Source organism: Spermophilus citellus, assembly GCF_964194105.1.
Source record: "Spermophilus citellus genome assembly, chromosome: 5".
In the NCBI taxonomy this organism is placed as follows: domain Eukaryota; kingdom Metazoa; phylum Chordata; class Mammalia; order Rodentia; family Sciuridae; genus Spermophilus; species Spermophilus citellus.
In genome coordinates, this window is record NC_138186.1 from 55,397,329 (window position 1) to 55,420,127 (window position 22,799).

The following is a 22,799-nucleotide window of genomic DNA, read 5'->3' on the forward strand; positions in this document are numbered from 1 at the left end:
CCACCGCCCCGCTGCCATCGCCTGGCATTGTCTCATGTTGTAGACTATGGGGACAGGGGACAAGTGGAGCTGAAATTCTTGGCTACTCTGCTCTCATTGTCCATGTAAGCAGTAACCTATCTGAATCCAGCCTTGCCTGGACACTTCCTGAGTCGCACTGGATGACCTCATCCACTGTTCAGTGGCTCAGCTCTCTTGGGTCTCAGCTGGGGCCGAAGAATGCACTCATGCTGAACTCGCTAGGAAGGCTCGGACCTGGAGTCACAGACAGAACCCAGGGCGCTGTGGATGGTCGGGCATCAGTTATGCCTTTATTTTCTCTAACTTCTACTGGAAATTAACAAATATAGATTAATAAGCCACAGTAGTGTTAGCAGGGCCTGTGACATTGCCACCAAGAAATCACACATATTCTCCTATCATCATAGTTGGCTCAGAAATATAGTGTTCATGATGACTTTGAAGTTATGGCAAATATTGATAACATTTTATTGATAATAAGACACCTAGATCTTATCAATACATTTAAACGTGCTGTACATATTGTTATACTTTGCTCTTAGACTATTCTGATACCTATATTTCAATCTAATTTTCTTTGTTCTCCTGTGAATTTAATTCTGTGCACATATTCTTCTGTATTGTCCTGTCACATGGCCACTAGGTAGCATGCTGGTTATTGCTCGGCTCTGTGTCCTTGGGCAAATATCTTCCCTGGCTCTCCAGCTCCTTGTTCTTAAAATGAAGGGAACAGCCTGGGAGGCAATTGCGAAGGGTTCCCCAGCCACACGAGTGGTGTGACAATGTGCACTTTGTCACTTCCATGGTACCACAGCTGAGGAGTTACCAGAGGACAGCTGAAACCAGGATTTACACTGACACTTCTAGTGAGTTATTTTAGCCTTTATGATATTACAGAGCCCTCAAGGAACGGAAATAGGAAATATGCAAAAATTAATCTGCAGATATATTTTGAGGGAAAGACTAGGAACAACCTTAACAGTCAAGAACAGATGGGTTAAATAAATCAAAATATATTAAAATGTATTCATAAGATGGAACAGTAAGATCCAGGAATTATATTGTAGAATAACAGAAAAAACGTATTTAAACAGTTAAGTCAAGAAAAAAGATATTTGTGATATTTGAGGACCAATATGATTATATTTTTTAAAAAAATATATTGATATATGTATATATGCAGAGAAAAAAGATAAAAGATAAAATAATATAAAACTAACATGTTAATTGGTTATATTAATTAGTTATATTAACATTAATTGGTTATCCTTAAGGGGAGGCATTGAAGTAATCTTTACTTTTCTTTGCATTTTCTGTATTTTCTAACATCTCTATAATTAACATGCATATATATGACTGTAATCTGAAAAACAATAAATGTAAATGTGATATCCCTGGAGTCTCTTACACAAAGCAATGGTGGCAGACCCCCTGGTTTTGGGAAGCTGCATCTCCCATCCTTGCTATCCCATGGGTCATGTGAGGCAGAGGAGCAAGGAAACCATGAACCCTTGACCTTCTGTGTTCCTGGGAGTCAAGGGAACGTGTGAGACAGGGCTTAGTTCGTGAGCCAGGGGGGTAAAAGCCCCTCCTTTTCCTGTCTCCTGACAGTCCCCTCCCCAGCTGCTCTGATGCGCCCTAGACCTTACCTGCAGGTGAGTGGCCTCTTCTGCCCACCAGGCTTCAAACTCTTTCTGCAGCTTCACCTTGGCTTTGTCCATGAGCAGCTGCAAGTGCTCGATCTCCACCTTCAGGGCCTTCAGGCGGGTGAACATAATTTTGTACCTGCAGTGGGATCAGGAAGAGGTGGTGTCACATTCTTTTGAAGGTCACTGAATCTCAAAAACCTGGCAGTGCTGCCCGGTGCCTGGGGCCTGGAACCTGGGACCAGAATGAAGCCTACCAAGGCCAGGGTAGGACACCAGGGTCTAGTCCATCATATAGAAGCAGACGGAGGCATTTCTGCCCAGCAGGGTTGGAAATCCATAATTGAGATGAAGAAACCCTTTTCAAGAGTGACAACCAACTTTTTTTTTCCCCCCAGTGCTGGGAATTGAACCCAGGGCCCCCAGGATGTCAGGCAAGCACTCTACCAGGGAGCTATCCCCAACCTGTGATCTACATCTTTTATTGAGCACTTAACTAACAGGGCAGGCATTGCTGTAGGCAGCAAACATATACAAGCTCATTTAAATCCCTGGCACAGATTCAGAACCAGAGGCATGGAGAGGTCAGATAATGTGCTCAGGCAATGTGTTCTAAACACAGAACAAACAGGAAGCCAGGATTTGAACCCAGACAGTCTGGCCTAGAACCACAGTCTGCCATTCTACTGGTTCATCTTTGTGGTAAGGAACCAAAGTTAAATGTCTGTTGGGGGATATTGGGAATGCTATACCAAATCAGAAATTGTTCACTGGAAACAGTCCAATAGCCGAGCTAATGAGACAATGTGCCTTCAGAGGTGACGCTGAGATTGGAAATGTAGACCGAGGGGATAAGACTGGTGGAATAATGGGATGACATGAGAATAATGGGATTTAGAAAGAAACAGGAAAATAAACAACAAGGCAGAAGGTGGACAACCGGGGCATAGACCAAGGGGCTGGAGAGCAATGGCCGTGAGTGTGGAAGGACATTCTGGAAGAAGACAGAGTGCCCAGCTGTCAGGAGTGGCCTGGAGACCCACGCCAGGGGCTTTGTTCTCCTGGGGTGCGTGAGTACGGCTGTAGGTGACAGAGTTTATCAGGGTGATGTCACATCAGCCCAGTGCGGGGTGCTGGGTGGGGACTGTGATGCAATGACTCCATCATCCACTTGAGGCAGGGAAGGGGGCTTGTTCAGTCTCTCCAGACCCTCTCCAGGTCAAGGAGGAGCTAGCCGACATGTTGAATGCATATAGAAATGAATGAACTAAGCTGCTTGGTTGGGGTGATGAGGGAGATTCTGTGATGGCAACATGTATGTTTATGCATGGAGATCCGTACAGTATAAATAAAATAATTCTGGGCCCCTAAGAGGCTGTGTGAAAGTGTGAAGGTGTGACTTGGGAGGGAAGCTGCAGAGGAGACCACCATGGTCATATCTCTTGCTGCCTCTAGGTGGCAGCAGTAGACAACACTAGCGGCTTCTGGGGCCAGGGGTGGCTGGTCAGCATCTAACCTCATCGCCCAAATGCAGCACGGTTGTGGCTTCCTGCCCGTTTTGCATTTGGCTGTGGTTCCAGCCCTGGGTGCCTCCAGGTTGTCCCTAAGGCCTATGGAGGCGGGGGTCAGGCTGTGTATGGAAAAAAAAAAAAGGGCACCTTCTCTTCTCTTCCTCCAGTTGTGATCGCAGTCTGTCTTCCTGGCCTGGTGTCGAGGGAAAGGCCATGTTTTCTGAGACTTCTGTAGAAGGAAGATGTTGGTGGGTTACTCCAAGAGGAAGAAAGGCAGAAGGAAAAGCACGAGATAGAGCCCACGTGCATCCCCAGATGAAAGGGGACCCGTGCGTTCCTCTGTGGCCTCTGGATGGCAATCTCTGATCGCTTCTAGGATTGTCCTCCCTGCTGTCCCCCCCCCCCCCCCCCCCCCCCCCGCTGCCCAACACCTGTCACTGGAAGGGAATTCTCTCCACCTCTACTAATCCTCTTACTATTGAGCTCAATTATTTCCTCCTGAGTCCTCAGGGAAGATGCAAAACAGAATTTCCTCATCCTCTGAGAAAGAGCCCTCCACACCCCAAGAATCCTCTCTAAATGGTCACATCTTTCTTTGCACCAATTCTTTGCACCAATTTTCCAGCTTCAGAAGCACGTCTTCTGCTTTCACTTCCCTCTAACGCTTGGTTCTCAAGCCGGATCAGCACAGGTGATGTTCATGTGGAACCAGGGCTGAGGAGGAACCTTGGCAATGCACCTATGGCATTCAGCAGTGACCAGCGGGGGCTGCATTCCCTGTCCCCCATGCTGACCACCTCCTGCTCCCCCGTGGCTGCCATGGCGGGCCTGGCTGCCTGTTCTGCCTAGTTGCCTGTCGACACCTGGTCCTGTCCTTGTCCAGTGTGTGGGGGCTGTTCATTCTCCTGGAAGTTTCTTTATGGTTGTGCTGTGCCTGTGCCTCTTAGTCCCAGAGAGGACACCTTAGAAGCCACATCACCCTGATTTTTATTCCATGGGGGGCAGAATGAGTCCACACATAATGGTCCCAGTGTTTTCTGGGCATGACCAGACTTAATTCTTATAGTACTTATTTAAGACACGTATTATTTCCATTTCACTGAGAAGGACATTGGGGTTCAAAGAGGTTAAATTGCCCAGGTCATGTGACCAACTTCAGGAAACTGGATCCAGGTTTGTTTTCTGGCAAGGACCTTGGATTAAAAAATTCCTTCTATGACATTTCTCACAGATGGTCATGTGATTTCTGCTCAAATACTTGCAGAGATGGGGAGCTCAGGACCTTGCAGGAGAGCATCCTCCACTGCAGACTGCACCGTTTCTCTTACTTCAAGCTGAGACCTTCCCTACTGACTTCTTTTCACCTCCACTCTGGCTCTTTGTATCAGCACAGAATGTCCTTCTTCTTAATTTCAATAAGAACAAAATACCACCTGTGTCTGGAGCTTTATCTCAGGCTGGCTCTGCCCGATTCATCATCATCTGGTTACTTTCTTACTTATCTTACATACAAAGCCTAGGCCTGACTTCACAGAAGAAATAAAAATGGCCAACAAATACATGAAAAAATGTCCAACATCCCTAGCAATTAGAGAAATGCAAATTAAAACTACACTGAGATTTCATCTCACTCCAGTCATAATGGCAATTATCAGGAATACAAGTAACAATAAAGTTGGCAAGGATGTGGGGAAAAGGCACACTCTTACATTGCTGGTGGGACTGCAAATTGGTGCAACCACTCTGGAAAGCAGTATGGAGATGCCTCAGAAAATTTGGAATGGAACCACCATTTGACCCAGTTGTTCCACTCCTCAGTTTATACCCAGAGGACTTAAAAATCAGCATTCTACAGGGACACAGCCACATCAATGTTTATAGCAGCTCAATTCACAATAACTAAGCAGTGGAACCAACCTAGGTGCCCTTCAACAGATGAATGGATAAAGCAAATGTGGTCAACAGAATATTACTCAGCCATAAAGAAGAATTAAACTATGGCATTTGCTGGCAAATTGACGGAACTGGAGACTCTCATGCTAAGTGCAATAGGCCAGTCCCCAAAAACCAAATGCCAAATATTCTCTCTGATATGTGGATGATAACACTCAATAAGGTAGAGGGAGGGAAGAATGGAAGTTCATTGGATTAGACAAAGGGGAAGGAAGGGAAGAGAAGGGGATGGGAATGGGAAAGACAGTGGAATGAATCAGAACTTTCTTGTGTTCATAATTAGAATAAGTTAAACTCCTTGAATGTAAACTATGTCAAAATACACTCTGCTGCCACATATATCTAAAGAGGAGAAGGACAAGAAGCCTAGGCCTGGACATGACACTCCACGTAGGTCTGAGAGGTACAGATGAGACAAGGACTCCTCATAACTTTTAAAAATACATGCTCTATATTTCTGTGTGGATGAATCACCAACAGCGACCACGAACTGAGTGCCTTCTACTTATAGGTTCTGGCCAGTCGAACTTGGCTCTGGGCAGATCCTCTACTCAGCTTATTGCTAGTCAAAATTACTTGCTGGGACGGTGTGGCCAATCTCATGCCGTCAGGGTCTTAGTCCAGAGAGGGCCAGAGACAACCCAGGGTCTCCCGGCTGGTAAGTGGTGAGCTGGAATTTGAACCCACTTCCCCCCTTGGTTCCAAGCGTTCGGGCCTCGGCAGGCAGGCACCCTCCCCATCCAGCAGGTCTGTCCCGTGTGCCCCTCCTTAAAAGCTTTCATGTTCTTTGAACAGTTGTCCAAGTGCAGCCCCAATTTCCGTGTGATTGTCCTTTTGGTCCCAGCTGCAACCCTTCATGTTTACAGGGGGTCTAGTCCCCTGAGAGGGCCTCGTTCTGTCTTGCCATTATTCTCTTCCCCTTTGGCCACCGTAGTAGTGGCTAGCTGTCCCTTTTGTGTCATTGACTCATTGATAAATACACTAAATGAATCACAATCCTGTCCTTTATCTCTCAGCAACCGGCTTCCTCTTTTCTTTGTGTGAAGTGACGAGTGTCAACTGGCTCACCAAGTGTCTTATCCTGTTATCTAAGTGAAGAGATGCAGATCCCAGGGACCTCCCAGCTGAGGACTACCCTGTTATCTGCTGGCCCTGGCGAGGCAGATTGCCTGTCCCCACCACACCTGCGTCCTAAGTCCCCCGAGCTTTGTTCAGATTCCGCGTGCAGGGTATGGTCAATGCCATGCACATTTGCTGGCCCTGTCCTCTTTGAAAAATCCCAGACCTGATAAGCGGAAGTGAGTATCTGCACATCAAACTAAAAGCAGCAGGACTCTAAGTGGGCGGAATGTTTCCTCTCCTGAAAGCCCCAGCATTGGGCCCATCAATGGTCTAGCCTGCTGATAAAGAACTGGGAATGCTCCTTCTCCTTCTCACACCTTTTGACCTGCACCAGGGGGAACCCTGAGCAATTCCGTGAAGCCCCGCGCTCTGGGGCCTAGATGCAGGTCCTGGGCTGCGAGAGGGGAGTGAAGGAGGGGTCTGGATTTGCACAGGGGGCATCTCATCTGTCTGGTGGGGGCCGTCTGGGGGGCCTTGGGAAGGCAGCTTGGAAGGCTGAGGTGGACTGGTCTTCCCTGCGAAGCCTGGGGCAGCCCAACACAAAGGCAGAGCCCCCCTGTGGGAGGGCGCTCTGGCCTCACCAGTGGCCGGCTGTCGCTTCTGTGGACACGCTACAGGTTCCTGGGTATCTCACAGGGCTGGAAGGGCCTGGAAGGGTGTTGGGGGGTTAGAGCCTCGGGCAAGGGCAACATTCTGATGAAGGAGTGAAAAGATAAAGTCAGCTACTGTCTGTGGAGTGGCTGAGCACCTCCCACTCATTGTCACCACTCACAGTCAGACCTTGTCACTTCTGTTGTGCGGGCGAGCAGACCAAGGCCTAGAGTGACGAGGGGGCAATGCCACGGAGCTACCTGGTGGAAGGGCCGGGCTTTGGACCCAGCCCGGCCATGCATGCACTACTGCACAACTGTTTACTGAGTGTCAACCACATGCCTGTCCCTGTCCAGGATTCTGGAGGGGAGGAAGGACCCAGACCAAGAAAAAAATTGAGTCTATGATATGATGCGGCAGGTGAAGGGTGCTATGAGGAAAGACAAAGCTGGATAAGAACATTCAGGTAAGGCCCGGCGGCCATGCTAGGTAAGGGGGCCGAAGAGCCCTTCTGAGGAGGACATCAGAGAGAGGGACATGCATGAAGAGTGGGACAAGCACACAAAAACTAGGGACAGCATACAGCAGCGAGTGCAAGAGGCCTGGGGTGCAGGCCTTGGAGGTGCAGACCAGCGATGGAGAGAGCGGGAGCTGAGGTCAGCGAGGAGACGCGACTAGACCTCAAGGACCCGGTGGGCTGGGCTGAGGCCTGTGGCTCTGAAAGAGACGACAGGCGGCAGGGTCCTGGGGAGAAGAAAGGGTGGATCTATTCCTTTAGAGCTAAGTCAGGCAGCTTTTTGCTGCTCCAGACAAAGCCACTCCAAACTAAAGAATAGCTAATGCCGTGTGGCGCCAGGATGTGGAGCCCTGTTGAAAGGACCGGGGAGAGAAGGCTGGGGCAGGGGACCCTGGGAACCAGAATGAGGGCACAGTGTACCCCCAAGACACAAGCTACCCATGTTGCCAGGACGACCAAGTGGGCCTGTGGCCAAAGGTGATGTTTGCTTAGTGAAGTGCATTGTCACCCCCCGGGAGCCAGCCCTGGCTGCTTCTGATGTTCTTTGTGGCTGGGTTTCAGTCCTCTCTGAAGAGGAATAGGGCTGGGAACTCAGGGAGGCAGACAGAAGCTACTGAACAAGAACAGAGGGCAGAGCTGCTAAAGGGCATTTGGGCTTTGTAGGTCTCTGTCCCCTCGGGACACGCCTGGGACAGAACCTCCAGTCACCTGGCAGGAGGCACAGGGAGCCCTCCTTTCAAGGACAGGATTCTGGCTGGGACAGCAGCACCAGAGGCCACAGTCCTGCGTGGTCCACAAGGTCACACTGCTAGTCTGTGGGGGCATCGGCTCCAAAGTGACACAAAGGCAAGAAGAAAGGGTTTTGTTTGATGCTGGTGGCTGTAGATCTGAATGTCACCTAAGGGGGAAGCCCTGAGCAGTCAGGGTAACTGACACTCCAAGCCGGCAGGAAGCAGGGGGGTGGGGACGCACAGTCCCAGGCTGACCTCATCTCTGGTCTCAGGTGTTTGGGAACTGGCAATTCAAGGACAAGAGGGGCTCTTGCTGAAAAGGTCCCCTCCCATGGACACAATCCCAGCTGGAAGGCCTCTGAAGCTCCCCTCCCCACTTCCCCAGGCACTCTCCCCCTCCCCCTCCTGCACAGTTGCCCTGTGTCTGAATGTGCACAATCTCATTTCTGTGGTCCAACGGTTCTCAACCGGGGGTGCTTATCAGAATCACTTAAGGAGCTTGTAAAAGCACAGAGACAGGTGGGCCCCACTCCAGACCCACCGAGTTAGAATTTCTCGGGAGGGTCCCCCCAGAGATTCTGATGCCTACCCCTTTTTAAGAACTCGTTGGAGGCTTTGAACCCTTCCAGGGCAGGTCACAGGACCTGCTGAGACTATAGGACCTGCAGAAGTTTTAGGGGATGGTGTGGGAGCTCGCAGGTCCTTGGTGCCCCTGCCCACCTTCCAGACCCATGGGGGCCACTGTGGTAAGAGGGAAAGGGGGCACAGGGCCTGGCAGGAAGGAACACACTCTGTCAGATGGAGCGGCCTGAGCTTGGCTCTTGCAGGTGCTCCGTGGAATCTGAACAAGGATATGACGTCCACTGCCACGTGAGTCAGGCTCACGTGTGTCGTCCTATGTGAACCTCACAGCTCCCACTCCAGGCAGGGAAGTCACCTGCCTGGGAATCTCGCTGCTGACAAGGACAGCTAGGGTGAGAACCGAGCTCTAACTTCAAAGCTGCTGTTTTCTCCTCTGTCAGTGGTTCCAGTAATGAGGGAGCCACAGGCAGATCACTGAAGTCTGTGTTGGCTCATCTCTGGTGTTTGAAGGTGATCCTGTTTTCCATGAACGCCTTTCAGATCTGGGGCCAGGGCTGAGAGAAAGCCTCAATCTCTTTCCTGGGTGCTGGGCTGTGAGAACTGCCCTTTACCAGCCCAAATCCATGAGCTGTGCCCCAGTCCCACGGGGCATGTGCAGCTTGCCTGCTGGGTGTAAGCACCTCTCTGCCCACCAGAGCCTGCCACTCTTCCAGGTTGGATGGAAGAGCCAGGCCAGCCTGCCCTGTCTCCTTGACCACACTAGGAGTCCTCAGGAAGGCATTGTTGAAATTTCCAACCATGTCCCAACAGCTAAAAGGGGCCTTGTGGGCTTCCATAGAGCAAAGGCCATGGGACCCGACATGGCCAGAGCTTGGCCGGAGCCCAGTGTGGGAGGAGGCAGTGAGCTTTGTGGATCTCTGGTGGTAGAGAGACGACAGGACATCAGAGCCAGGGAGGCACCCAGCTCATGGTTCATCTGCTCAGCAGCGCCCTGGGCTTCCTGGGGCCAAACTCTCACAGAGCTGCAGGTCACTCAGCCTCACCTTGGTGAGGAAGTCGGTGTCTATCTTCTCACGGAGATTGACGTGTCAGGAGCTCAATTACCACAACGCTGAGCAGCTCAGAGGCAAGATTCTGGCTCCCCAATCAGACCATTTCCTGTTTAATGGCTCAAATTGATTGTCGCCTGGGGTAATCACACGCTGACGGGTGCTCAGTGCCACCATCGGCCTTGGTGTTGGCTTTGTGCGACACCTTGGCATGCCCAGACTTCAGGGTATGACGAATAACCCTGCGGACACGTGGCGGTGCCTGATAATTCGCCTCTGTCACAGACCTGGCACTCATGGCCTCTGCTTTCCCCTCTGGGTGAGAGGGCGCTCTCCGAGAGGAGAAATGGCTGTGCTTTAGTACGACCAGGAACAAGCTGCTCTGAGCAAACCACAGGCCCAGGCGGCTCCTTGAAGACCTTCCCTGTCTCTTCCCCTGTGTACTCCAGACCTCTCCCTCCAGGCCATGCCCTTACAATGGTGGCCTTTCTCCTTTGGCATCTGCTCTTCCTGGCCCACCGTGTTCCCTGTGGAAGGCTCAGACCATACACTCAGAGGGTCAGCATGCTCGAGGGTTGCCCAGCACCATGGGGGAGACTCTTGGGCCATGCAGGAAAGACATTCCTCGTCTTGCTGCTTGAGGTTGGCTTTGTGGTCACCTTGGCTTAGACGGGAGCGCTCTCCTTCTCGCCTCTCTCCACAGTCCTTTCTCCTGGACCCCCAGATCCAGGGTTTGGTTTCTAGGCAGCCTTTCTTCCATTGTAGCCACTCAGAGCCTGGCATGGCGGCCTCGGGCTCCCACCCACAGCACAGCTTCTCTTGCAGGTCCTAGCACCTCTCCTCCCACCCAGGCCCTCACATGGTGACCCCCTCACTCCTTTTCAGATATACTCATAGTTCTGAGCTCAAAGTACCTTTTAATTCTCCCTCTTGTCACCTCAGCCTCACTGAGTCACCCATGGTGACCACATGTCTTGGTCTGAGTGGCTTTCCAGAGAGATGGCAGTGGGATCCTGGGCATCCCTAAAACTCAGTGACAGCTACAGCCCCTGGACATGGCCAGTGTGGTGTGTTCTTAGGACACATCTGCCCCTGGGGCAGGAGAGCCTCTTCTGCACCCGTGTGAGCGAGCTCAGGCCTTTCTCCTGCGAAGACCCTGGATGACGGTGACTGGTGGTTCAGTCAGTTCTCTCCACAGACTTATGAGGGAGATTTCAAGACTTTCAGGAATTGAGCTGAAGACTCTTAATAAAGCTGTCTCCCTCTATGTTTGGAAAACGTATCTAGTGAGCCAATTTGTAAATCAATCTGTTCATTTGGCAACAATTCATCATAAATTTATCATCAATTGGAGTAAAAAGTGAGCTCTGAGACAGACTACCCAGGAGAACTGGCTCATTTGTACAGTGAGACGGCGAGATCTGGCTCAACAGCCCCCACAAGACCATAGAAAAGGGTCAAAGTGAATTTTAGAAGACACTTTTTTAAGAGCTTGCAGTCGGCCTTGAGGCCCCTCCTCCCCCTCCTTGGGGGTGCTGTGTGTGGGGTGCTTCCTCTTCCCTCAGAGGCAGCAAGGGGGGCTCGAGAGAGACCCCTCAGAAGGTCTCACGGAAACCCCGGGTTCTGGGGGGTGAGGAGGGCGCAGTGCACTGGTGTCTGAGTCCCCTTCGAGAAGTCTGGGGAGCAGGATCTGGCTGGCGGTCTGCTGGGAGGGGGATCCTGGTGTCCCCACGGTGTTCCTGTGGCCTGCGCAGGTGGAAGAGTCGGGCTGGGGTCACCTTGAAGCCGTGCTGTGCTGGCGAGTGTTCAACAACCAGCTCGCGGTGGGGGTTCATGTGTCACGCCTGCCAATGTCTGTGGTATAATACCCTGTCATGGCCGACTGCAAGCTACCACAGGATGGTTCTGAGTTCAGACTTGGAAAGAGATGTGTGTCCGGGGCTCATGGGCCGCTGTGCGGGCTCCAGCGCACTGGGTAAGTCCAAGATCCGTTTTCATTGGGCCCCGTGGGGGAAGTGGAGCCTCGGGAGAAAGAAGCCTGAGGCGGTCCCCAGGACGCTGGGGTGGTGCGCTGGACACACAGCGGCTTCTCTGAATCCACCCTCTTTGTCCTCCCTGGCCCTGCTGCCTGCCCTGGGAGGCTGGCTGGGGTGACAGCAGGCTTCCTTATCTGCTTTCTGGCTGGGCTCAGCCAAAGGGCATCATCAGCAAGGAAATGGCGGGTGTCTCCCCCCATAGATGTCTGTGCGCGGGGGCCATGAGCTGGAGGTGGCCCGACAGGAGGCCCCAACGCCCGTCCCATTGCCAGGGCCCTTCTGCACAACCCTTTCTGCCTGTTCCAGTAGCTGCTTGCTCCTGGCCCCTCAGGCCCAGGGCAGTCCTGCTCCTGCCTGCTGTAGTGTCTCCCTCTGGGGTGGCCCTTCCTGTGGTCTCCCTATACTTGGCTCCCGCCTTTGTAAACAGGCCGGTTTTCAACTCTCTCCAAAGCACCTCATTTGAGTTCTGCCATCTGCTTCTTGTTAGGACCCTGACCATGAAGGTTCTAAGACTGAACAAGGTGCATGCCCTCCGGTCAAGGGACATGCTGGTGAGGGACCACCAGAGACTCATGAAAGGACCCCAAAGGAGGAAGAGTTAGCTCTGGCCTCCACCAGAGAGCCAAAGCTATGTCACAACAGCTCCAATCAAAGGAGGTCTTTGCCAACACCCCTTCTGTCTCCCTGTGTCCTTCTCAGCCCTCTGAGGGACACTGTGCCTTAGCAGGCTGAAGGAGGAAGTGAGTGGAGAGAAGTCCCCACCACCCACCCTGCCCTGTTTCCTCAGGACAGCTGGCTGGGCGAAGGGAGAGAAGTGAGCGAAATTTGAATTATTCAGAGTGCACTTATCATAGAAAATGTTAATTTTTGTTGTTGTTTTGTTTGTAATTAACACTGAATGACCCACTGAAGTGTGGGGCTGCTCAGTTTCCTCCTGGGGTAGAGGCACTATCCCTCCTTTGAGGGGGGATAGTGGAGGAACAATAAAAAGTCACCCTCATGAGCTCTCCCTGGACCGCGCACCATGCCCGTCCACCGTCTGCCACCAAGGGCCTACTAGATGTTACAGCGGACTGGGAGGAGACAGTGAGAACTGGCACGTTTTCTGTTTTCACCTTTACATAATATTGTCCTGACATAAATGTAGTGAGAAGAATTAAGATTAATCAGAATTGAATTTAGAGTCGCATTTTATCACCTCTTCTGTCACAGTGATTCCATTAAAACAGTTATTTTGGTTTGGTCTCCAAACCCTTGGAATCTAATCCTTTTTGAGTTCTGGGAATTATAAACATTTCAAATACAAAAACGTTCAGAACATGCTATAAATAACATCCCTTGCTATCTCTTTTTTTTTTTGAAAAATTTTTTTTTGAGAGAGAGAGAATTTTAATATTTAATTAAATTTTTGGCAGACACAACATCTTTGTTTGTATGTGGTGCTGAGGATCGAACCCGGGCCGCGCGCTACGGCTTGAGCCACATCCCCAGCCCATCCCTTACTATCTCTATAAAAACCTAAATACTTTGCCACAGTTGTTTCCGTTTTCATTCCTTAACAAAACATGGTGGAATTGGTGGACGCCTCTTCTCCCCTCCACAGTCCACCATCATCCAACTGAGGTAACGCCATCCTGATGGGCACGTGGCCTTTGCTCTATGCTCTAAATTCTCACACTATGTTTAATGTCCCTTAAACATTAAAGAGCAACTTCTTGACCAAAGAGGTAGTTCCACAGAAATGCTTATGGGACTGGACACCTGGGCACCTAAGTTTGAGGCATCTTTCTTATTTATGTTATCTTTCACAACAAAGGTAAGATGCTCCCACTTCCCCTAATAAAGAGCACTAAAATTTTTGGAATTTACATAAACAGTATCATTCTGTACATATCCTTCAGCAATATTCTTCTTTCAATCACTATTGTATTTTTGAGATTTACTCACGTTGCTAGGTGTGGATCTGATTTATTCATTTTAAATTCTCTGTGGTGTTCCATGGCATGAATATCTTATAGCTACAAGCTCATTTACCCACCCCTGACTGGGGAACCTTTGGGATGTCTCTATTTCTGTTTTTGTTCATTTGTTTGACTATGTGCTATGATAAGAAGAATGCTGTGATACGTGTGTCCTTGGGCAAGTATGTGGCACCTTCTTTTGTTTTGGTACCAGGGATTGAACACAGGGGACTTGACCACTGAGCCACATCCCCAGCCCTTTTTATTTTTAATTTTGACATAGGGGCTTGCTAAGTTACCTAGAGCCTCACTCAGTTGTTGAGGCTGGCCTTGAACTTGTGATCCTCCCCCCTCAGCCCCCCGAGTTGCTGGGGTTACAGGCGTGTGCCACCACATCCAGCGTGTGACACCTTGTTAGATAAATGTTCCTAGGCATGGACTTCCTTGGATGGTTTCTGTGTCTTTAGCTTTACCCAGAAATTTCCAGATCATCCCAGGGTGGTTGTACATGGTCTTTAACCACCAGGTTCACTTTCCCTGCTTCTCTTTCTCTTTTCTTTTCTTTTTTTTTTTTTTAAATTTCTCTTTTCTTATTTGGAGAACCTTGACTAACACACAAACTGGGTGCTCTTATTCCTAAATCACAGTTGCACTGCAAGACTGGCCCCAGGGCTGACCCAGTCCCCAGGTCTGCAAGGACTCAGTGGGTCTGACGAACTGGGAATTGGGCGGGGAAATGAGGTGGGGACTCCTCACTTCAAGCCTCCATTACGAGCCTGGAAATTTGTCTGAGGACCTTGTGTCACTGAGGCTAGCCCTATGTTCACGAGCAACTGTGGATTGGAATTGACTAGAGACTTTGTCCCTGGTCTCACAGACCTGCCTGGATTCTTTTGGAACCAATTCAGACGTCATCTCATTCCTTTGGGGAAGCTGCTTCCTTTACATTCGCCTTTTCTGAGGAATCAACATTCTTATCATTCATTTCTGAGAGGATCAGAACATGGCCAGTCTATCTGGGCCCTCACAGGTCTGCACGTGTGCCCGCACAGGGCTCCTGCCTGTCTATGGAGGTCTGGATTCACAGAGCTCACCCTGCGCTGCCTGAGGGCCGAGGAGGGTTCAGGATCCACGTGCTCTTGTCACAAGTAATGAGTGTGTGCCAGTAGGTTTCGGGGACTGTGCTGGGCACTGAAATATCACCGGTCCAGTCACTTCCTTTTACAGATGCTGGAACCTAGGCACAGTCCTCCTTAGCTGCCCGGCATATCCATGATGTATAAAGGCAAATCTGTAGATCTCACTGTTTTTTTCAGTAGACACTTATGGAGCACCTCCTGTATGCTGATGCTGGGCATGGTGCTGGGAAAGAAAGCCACTCTGTCCTGTGGGGGTGGGGCGGCTAGGAGACCTCACTGTAGGGGGGTATGCCCAGAGCTCTGTGTGGTCCGTGGGAGCTGGCACAGCTCTGGGAAGGGAAGTTTGGAATCTGCCCTCCAGAGCCACAGGCTTGGGGCTGGGGTGGGTGGTGGGTGCTCTTCCTTCAAACACGAGTTTCATGGCAAAAAGATAAGAGAAGTCGCTTGGGTGGAACTGGGTGGGTGAGATCCGGGCCCTACTGCTTGGCCGGGGTTCTGCTCGCTCTCATGCCTGGGGCTGATGGGACCCTGGAGACCACCTTCGTCTCACAGAGTCCACTTTACAAACCAGTGCTGGGAGGCTCCCCTGCTCTGCCCCAGCAGAGGGCCCCGTCCACCCTGGCACCCCTGGTCAGTTTGCTCTCTCGCACATTGTTGTCCTCAGATGATCTTAGACAATTTTACACCAGATGAGGGGAAGTGGCAACAGTGAGGTTCTTTGACAGGAACCACAAGAGGTCACTGCAGGAATTCTGTTAGAGACAAAAGGGCTCCTCAGAATAACTCGTGTGGCAAAGCAGGAGCCGTCCACGTGGGGTCTGTCAGCCTCTAAGAGGCCCTGGGGCAGGGGTCTGAGTGTCACCACCTGACTGCAGGGTTGGGCATGCACACCAGCAGGTGGCAATCCAAGGGCCCCAGGTGGTCTCACAGTCACAACGTCCCCCTTCCCCCTCTTGTTCCAGGAGGTCTTTACCTCTGGTCAGTGAGGGGCAGAGAGGGAGGGGAAAGATGGGCATTTAAGAGGCAGTGTTGGTGGGGAATCCTTGGTGCTTTGGAACCTGCCAGTCTGACATGTGTGGCCATTTTCTTTATTAGTCCCTATTAGCAGTTCTGTAACCACGTGTGGAACTGTCCACAGGCAGAGGAAGGGACTGCAGTTGGCTGTTTTCAGGAGCTGGGTCGAGAGCCAAGAGCAGAGCAGGGGTGCTGCCTTCCATCCCGCTACCTGTGCTGGCAAGTCTGGGAGCCCCACAGGGCAGTGGCAGCCCCCCAGGATTAAATGATTGTTCGGCCACTTACCCCAAGGGGCAGGGTCAGGCCCTGATGGAGTGTGAGCAGTGCAGGCCTCCTGGGCAGTCTCACATCCCACGGGTGAGTTCCCAGTAGGTCAGTTAGGTGGCCCAGGAGACTGAGGGTCCCCTGGGTGTGAGCCGGAAGTGCGCTCCAGTGGGAAGAACCTGCCCAGGCTGAGGGCAGGTCCAGGCCGTGGTGTAGGTCCAGGGCAGCAGGACTGCTCACTCGCGCTGAGGGACTCACGTGTGTTGTGGCCTCTGTTCTCCTAAATGGCCTTCTTGACCAGGACTTCCGCCTTCAAATGTTCAGTGGCTCAGCTGCTGTGAGTGGAATGTCAGATTCCAGGCTCTCAGCGAGAAGCCTTCCCTCCACTGTGACCCTTCACCTGCCCCAGGTCCTTCCCTAACACACACACACACACACACACCGCCACATACACACCACACATGCCAACACATATATACACAAACACCTCAAACTCCCCCCCATACATGCCACACACCCAAGTACGTATTACACACACATGACACACAAAGAAGCGTGCATGATACCTACACCCCCACACCACATACCTCCCACCAGCCCACCTCCCCAACCCCCACCCACTCCACACTCTTCTCTAGGGTTCTGAACCTTGTCCATCTCTGAGACTCAGCCCAGGCCCAAGGTGTTGGTGACAAGCCCCAGGGGCCATTCCTTGTGGTCCATTCCAAAATTGATGACTGGTCCCTCTCACCTGACACACTTCAAATGCTGCTTGGGAGTGTGATGTGCCTTTAAAATCTTCACCATAGGCATTTGTTAGAGTTTTGATTGTGAACTGAACAAGATGTAGTCTCTGATAACTATTGCTCAGAGAGCGATTTAAGAGAGAAAGGCCACAGCCCACATTCCTGGCGCTGGATTCTTCCAGTTTCATTCCTGCTATGTGTGACCATCAGAAAGCAGAGTACCTGGGTCATATTATCTCGGCTGCTCGCATAAACGTTTTCCATGAGTTATGGTTTAATGTCAGGCCTCTAGCTTTTATAGAGGGTCGATACGAGAATCATCTGGTCGAACAACATTTTGGTAGCTTTTGTAAAACTGCAGCCGAAGACATCGTTCACTGTGTCACTCAGTGTCCTTTACACAAGGATCCACACGATAAATTCTGGCTTGTGTTTAGTTCCAGGAAGAAATTCTATTTCTGCAGATAAATTAGTCAGTATGCTTCCTGCTGTCAGAAAATGAAAGCTATGTAACTCTGGGTGCTTCTCTTCTTGCTTAGCGGCTAGACGAGGGAGAGGCAAATTTATTGCCTGTGTGTGTAATTTGCTCAGCTGTGGGGTCCAAAAGCACTTACTCCTTCTACTTCTTTTAAATGGACTTATTTTATTTTATGTTCAAATGTCTCATTGTACTTTTGCGAGATGTGTGAGTCTGGAAGCCATCTGGGGAAGCATTCATTTGCCCATTGATTTGACCAATTTATTGCTCGTTTTGGCTGCTAGGGATACAAAGATGAATTCGGCTGCACCCAGTTTTTAAGAAGCTCACATTTTAGTGTTCAGAAAAGCTATGGAAATAAATAATTGCAAAACAAGCTGGTGCACTAAGAGATGTTTGAGGCCAGGGGAAGAGCAGCCGTGGGAGGTGGGGTCAGAGAAGGCTTCACGGAGGGGTCAAGGCCAAACTGGTTTTGCTGTGCCAGTGGGAAGAGGACAGTGAATAGAGGAATACATGTTTCCGAATCTGAAATTTGAAAAGGGAGTTCTTGTATCTCTCTCTCTCTCTCTCTCTCTATTGTATCTATCTATCTATCTATCTATCTATCTATCTATCTATCTATTGTATATGTCCCCTCACTTTGGTTAGGTTGGAAATTCTAGGAGGGCCCCACTGGATCTGTGCCCCTCTGTGGGCTCCAGTATGTTGGGAAAGGTGCCCAGAGCAGGTGCAGTGTGGTAGCTGGACAGAGACTCAGAACCAGGCTGCTTGTATTCTGTATTCTGTATGCTGTATTCTGAGCTGAGCAGATTAGGCAGGTTTGCTTAACGCCTCTGGGCCTTAGCTGTGAAGGAGATAATAATGATGTCTACCTCATGGGGATGTTATGAACATTAAAGAAAATACACTTAGAGAAATCATACACATGCCCAGCTCATGGTAAAATACTCAAGAACGCATCTGCATTATTAAGAATCCTTTATCGTTTAGGGTAGCTGGGACGACCGAGTGGCATGCACACGCTGGAGTTCAGCAAAGCCCTCTGGACTGTCCTTTACAAGTGATGCCTGCATTAAAACAACGTTATTTTATTGTCTCCTGAAGGAGTCTGTGGGAGCCAGTCTCTCCAAGTCCTCAGTCACTTGTGTTTGTGGATGATGCCCTTAGAACTGGCCACTGATCTTACTCTTCAATCCCCAGCTCTAGCTCTCAGACCTAGGGAGCCTACAGGGCCGGAGCTTCTCCTGCCTTATTTCTATCTTCATTCATTGCCCTGTCCACTGCTTTTCAAAAAGACTGGAGTTGGTAGATGTTTATAATTCCTGATGTTCCTCAGGCAGGTGGTAAACAGAAAGCCATGGTCTGGACTTTCAGCCAGAAAAGGAGTAGAAATCCTTATAAAACCATGTGTGTGTGTGTGTGTGTGTGCGTGCACACACACACACACATACACTGCACACACAACTGGCCTTCAGAGGGGTACTTGTCTGTTTGCCAGTGGTGTGGTGGTGTTAAATAGCTGCTCTCAAAAAAAAAAAAATTGCCTGGTTTGCGGGCACCACAGCACATGCCTATAATCTCAGCATCTCAGGAGGCCGAGGCAAGAGGATCGCCGAGTTTAAAGCCAGCCTCAGCAAAATCGAGGTGCTAAGCAACTCGGTAAGACCCTATTCCTAAATAAAATACAAAATAGGGCTGGGGATGTGGCTCTGTGGTAAAGTTCCCCTGAATTCAATCCCCAGTACTCCTTACCCCCACAAAAGGCTGGGTTTTATAACAATTTATTGCCAATTTCTTTGGTGTAAATTCTCCACCATATCTGATTTCAAGCTACCAGTGTGACATCATTAATGTAGACTTGAGAAGACGTGCCCAGCAGCATACAATCATCTAGTCTCTTCACTATACAGTACAGTGGATGCAGGTAATTTAAATGTTATCAATTAATTAACAAATCTTTGAAGATTACTTTTGCTTAAAAATAAAATTCATTAAATTCTAAGCATACAGAATTTGGTTTTCAGTATCAACCATGTTTAAAACGCCTCCCCAAGTTCCTGCAACATTAACATCTTGGTCTAAGGTATGAGATGAGCTGACTGCCCCTCGCTCAGGGTTTGGCGACCCATCACCCAATCGCGACCTCTTGTGGATGGACGGAGCCTCCCGCAGCACCACTAGGTCTTTGTTCCTTTGGGGTTCGCCATTGCCTTTGTACTTATTTCCTTGGGCGCGCATCTGCTTTTGCATAAAGACATGTTCCTATGCAAAATATATGGGAAAACCTCATCTGCTCAGGTTTATTTATTTCCCCCAAACCAACCGCACCTACATGGATACTTAGGAGCAGGCAGGTGGGGGAAAAAGAGAGAGAGAGAGAATAACGGGGCATATTTAAAACCGAGGGGGAGGGAAACTGAAGAGATAGACAAGGAAATGGAGCCAAAAGGACAGAAGAGAGCAGGACAAAGGAGCGGATGGGGCACGACGCATCCAGTCCCTTTGCATCTGAAGCCCACATGCGAGGGAGCTGCAGGGGCGCTGTCCCTACCGTCGTCGTTGTCGCCCAGGCTTGCGGCAGGCTCAGTCTGGAAGCCCTGTAAACAGTCTGGGGTGTCCAGGTTCCGCTCCACCAGAGGAGCCCCGCTGCTGGTGGTCAGCTGGGACGCATGCGCACTGGCGGCCCAGACTTGCCCCAGACAGGCTCCTGAGGAGCCTGGAGGGCGACCCGGCTGTTGGTCTCACAATGGCAGCTGGGGGACGTGAACACCTTTTCTCTAATTGGGATAGTGTGCTTTTAAAACAAATAGGCATTTCCAAAGCTCTTAATTAAACCTCCAGCCAGGCTGCTTTCGGTTTGAAGTTTGCTGATTGCTTCAGGCAGAGCTGGGCCCCGCTGACCCTGGCACCTGCCACAGTCGAGAAGTCTCCAGGGACATGAGCGGGGAACAAGGGCCTGCGGTTGCGACTGAGAACATGCAGCGGTGTTCCAAAGGCCTGGGAGTGTCTGTCCCGGCTGGACGGGTCAGGTCAGGGAGGGCCTGGGCTGGGAAGCAGAGAGGGCAGAATAGCTCTTGCCCTGAAAGTCACAGGAACGGCTTGCCGGGCCCCTGGAGCGAGTGGCATTTTTCACATCATTATATCTCACAAGTCAGGGTCATGAAGGCTAGAGGACAGGCCGCAGTTTTGAGGGCCGGATGGCAGCTCTAAGGGAGGACTCCACATCCAGGGGCCTGCCCAGGGTGAGCAGGGCAGGGCTTGGAGCCCAGAGGGTCCACTTGACAACTCTTCCAGCAGAGGTCATTGAGCCTGCCCGGGACCAGCTCAACCAGCTATTAGCCCGGGACAGCTGGCGAAGGCACTGAGCAGAGAGTCAGTCCTGAGGTGCAGGCCCCTGGCCATGGGCCCAGGGGGCAGGTCGTCTGAGCCCTCAGTGCCAGGGTCAGCTGTGGGAGCATGGAGCGCCCACCAGTGTGGCTTGGGCTTGCTGCTCCTGCCTCTGGTGTAGTCAGTTGTGATTCCACATTATCATTATTAGTACTTCCGAAAGGCAGTGACCAATCTCCCTCAGAGTCCAAGTTACTAGGGTCCACCGGGCCAGTACTCATACATTCAGGACTCTGTCCCATTTCCCTGCTGTCGGCCCTGGGCACTGGATTTCTCTAGCTGCAGGTCATTGCAGGGTCCAGGCCACCTCCAGGGGATACGAGAGGCTGGGCCCCGGCTAGCTGGGGAGGGCAGGACCCCTGCTCTACCAGCCTGTTGGAGAGCTGCACGGTCCCTGGGTGACTTCCTTGGGTCACATGTCAAAAGGAGACGCTTTCTACAGATGCTCACTGGTGAAAGGGTGTGAAGGGCCTCTTGGAATGTGACCTATGGGTCTAGTGTCTGCACGTCAGTGTGCTGAGGTCCCAATCACTGGAACTCAGAGAACGGGGTGTAGCCCCTGTTCCAACACTCACTGGACACGGGACCCCAGGGTCGGGGTGGCAGAATCTCCTTCGCCTGTCAAATGCACCTCTCTTTCTGGACTTGTGAGGATGGAAGGGGACAGTGCACATCAGGCCACTGCAGACGGGCCACTGTTCCATTATTCATTGTCACTGATGGGGTTGGTTAGAAGTGGCTCTAGAAAGCTCAGAGAAGGACCCGGATGTAGGGGGTGGACACAGGGGATGTGGGTGGAAGGGGCCCGCAGCATGAGGCGCGGCTGGAAGGTAGGGGGAGGAGAGCAGGGGTGGGAGTGGGGGGCACCTGGGAGTCACACCCACAGCAACCCTGGCTTCCCTCCCCTCCAGGGATTTGCTCCGTCTCCACCCCCCACCTCCCACCTCCCTTCCCGCGGCCTTTGCTCTGTACTCACCTAGAGCCACCTGCTGTATGTGCCGCCGGGTGATCTCCTCCTTCAGGTGACCTGTCAAAGACAGAGTGAGTCACTAACGGGTCTCCAGTGGGCTGCAGGAAGACCTGCCTCAGGAGCATGTGGCCAGCTAATCGGGGAATGAAAGGTACAGATTCAAGGAGACGGAGGCAGGCACACCTTCCAAGGAGAGCCCCAACCCCCATTTATGTCCTGGGTTGTGCTGAAAGAGATGCTGCCAGGGCAGGCACTGGCTTGTCAATACCAATATACTCCTCACTCTTGGACTCAATCACATTTGTCACCTGTCACTCATAACCTTTGCTAGGGCCCTACTCTCTTAAATAGTTCTTTTTGTCTGTTATTAATGAAGGGGGAGGCAGGATTTGGTCTTTCAATAATTTATCCACTTGTTTCTTTAGGTGATATGAAACTGTGTCAAATTAAAAAAAGCGTAGTTTTAATTGACTGTTTTTAATCTTAACAGTTGATTAGTAGGTATAAAGTCACATAATTTTAGGTTGCATCAATAAAGCTATAGTGGCTTGAACAAGGGAGGTGATATTCTATTGTATTCTGCAGTCTTGAGATCACAGTTGGTATTTGTTCTGGGAGCTTCCTTCACAAGAAGAATCGAAGGATGGGTGACTAGGATAGTTGAGAGATCTGAAATTATGCCATTTGAGAAACATTTGAGGTGACCTGAGATATTTGGAGGGAGAAGAAAGGTTAGAGGGAGAGGAGGTAGAGAGATAATGGCTGTCTTATGGATGAAGGAACAGATTTAGTTTGTCTTCCTCCTGAGGGCAGAAGTCAAATCAAACAAAGGCAGACTTTGGGGCTCAAACAGAAGGCAGAGAGCTCACAATGAGCACTATTTCAAAATGGATTAAGTTGTCTCAAATGGATTAAATCTCCTGGCACCGCAGCGAGCTCCTTCTGGAAAGTGCTGGTGCAGAAGCTGGTGATCATCGGAAGGATGTCCTGCCCCGGGGAGGAGCGGGGCATGCTGGCCACCAGGCCGCCTTCGTCCCACCCTCCCCTGATTTCAGGTTGAGGGTGGCTGACAGCACCCTGG

General features: G+C 50.8%; 1 protein-coding gene across 5 annotated transcripts in view; it reads right to left on the minus strand.

Moving 5' to 3' along the window:
• The window catches only part of KIF6 (kinesin family member 6), a 400,202-nt gene that overhangs the window by 22,468 nt on the left and 354,935 nt on the right, over positions 1-22,799 (minus strand). For 4 of the 5 annotated variants that reach the window (XM_081295096.1, XM_081295094.1, XM_081295093.1 and 1 more), the window contains 3 exons: positions 21,725-21,775; positions 3,326-3,407; positions 1,671-1,806 (listed from right to left, as the gene is read on the minus strand). In XM_081295096.1, the coding sequence (XP_081151222.1) occupies positions 1,671-1,806; positions 3,326-3,407; positions 21,725-21,775 (269 nt within the window). The remainder of the gene's footprint in view (positions 1-1,670; positions 1,807-3,325; positions 3,408-21,724; positions 21,776-22,799) is intronic. The other variant, XM_081295095.1, reaches the window with a different exon arrangement.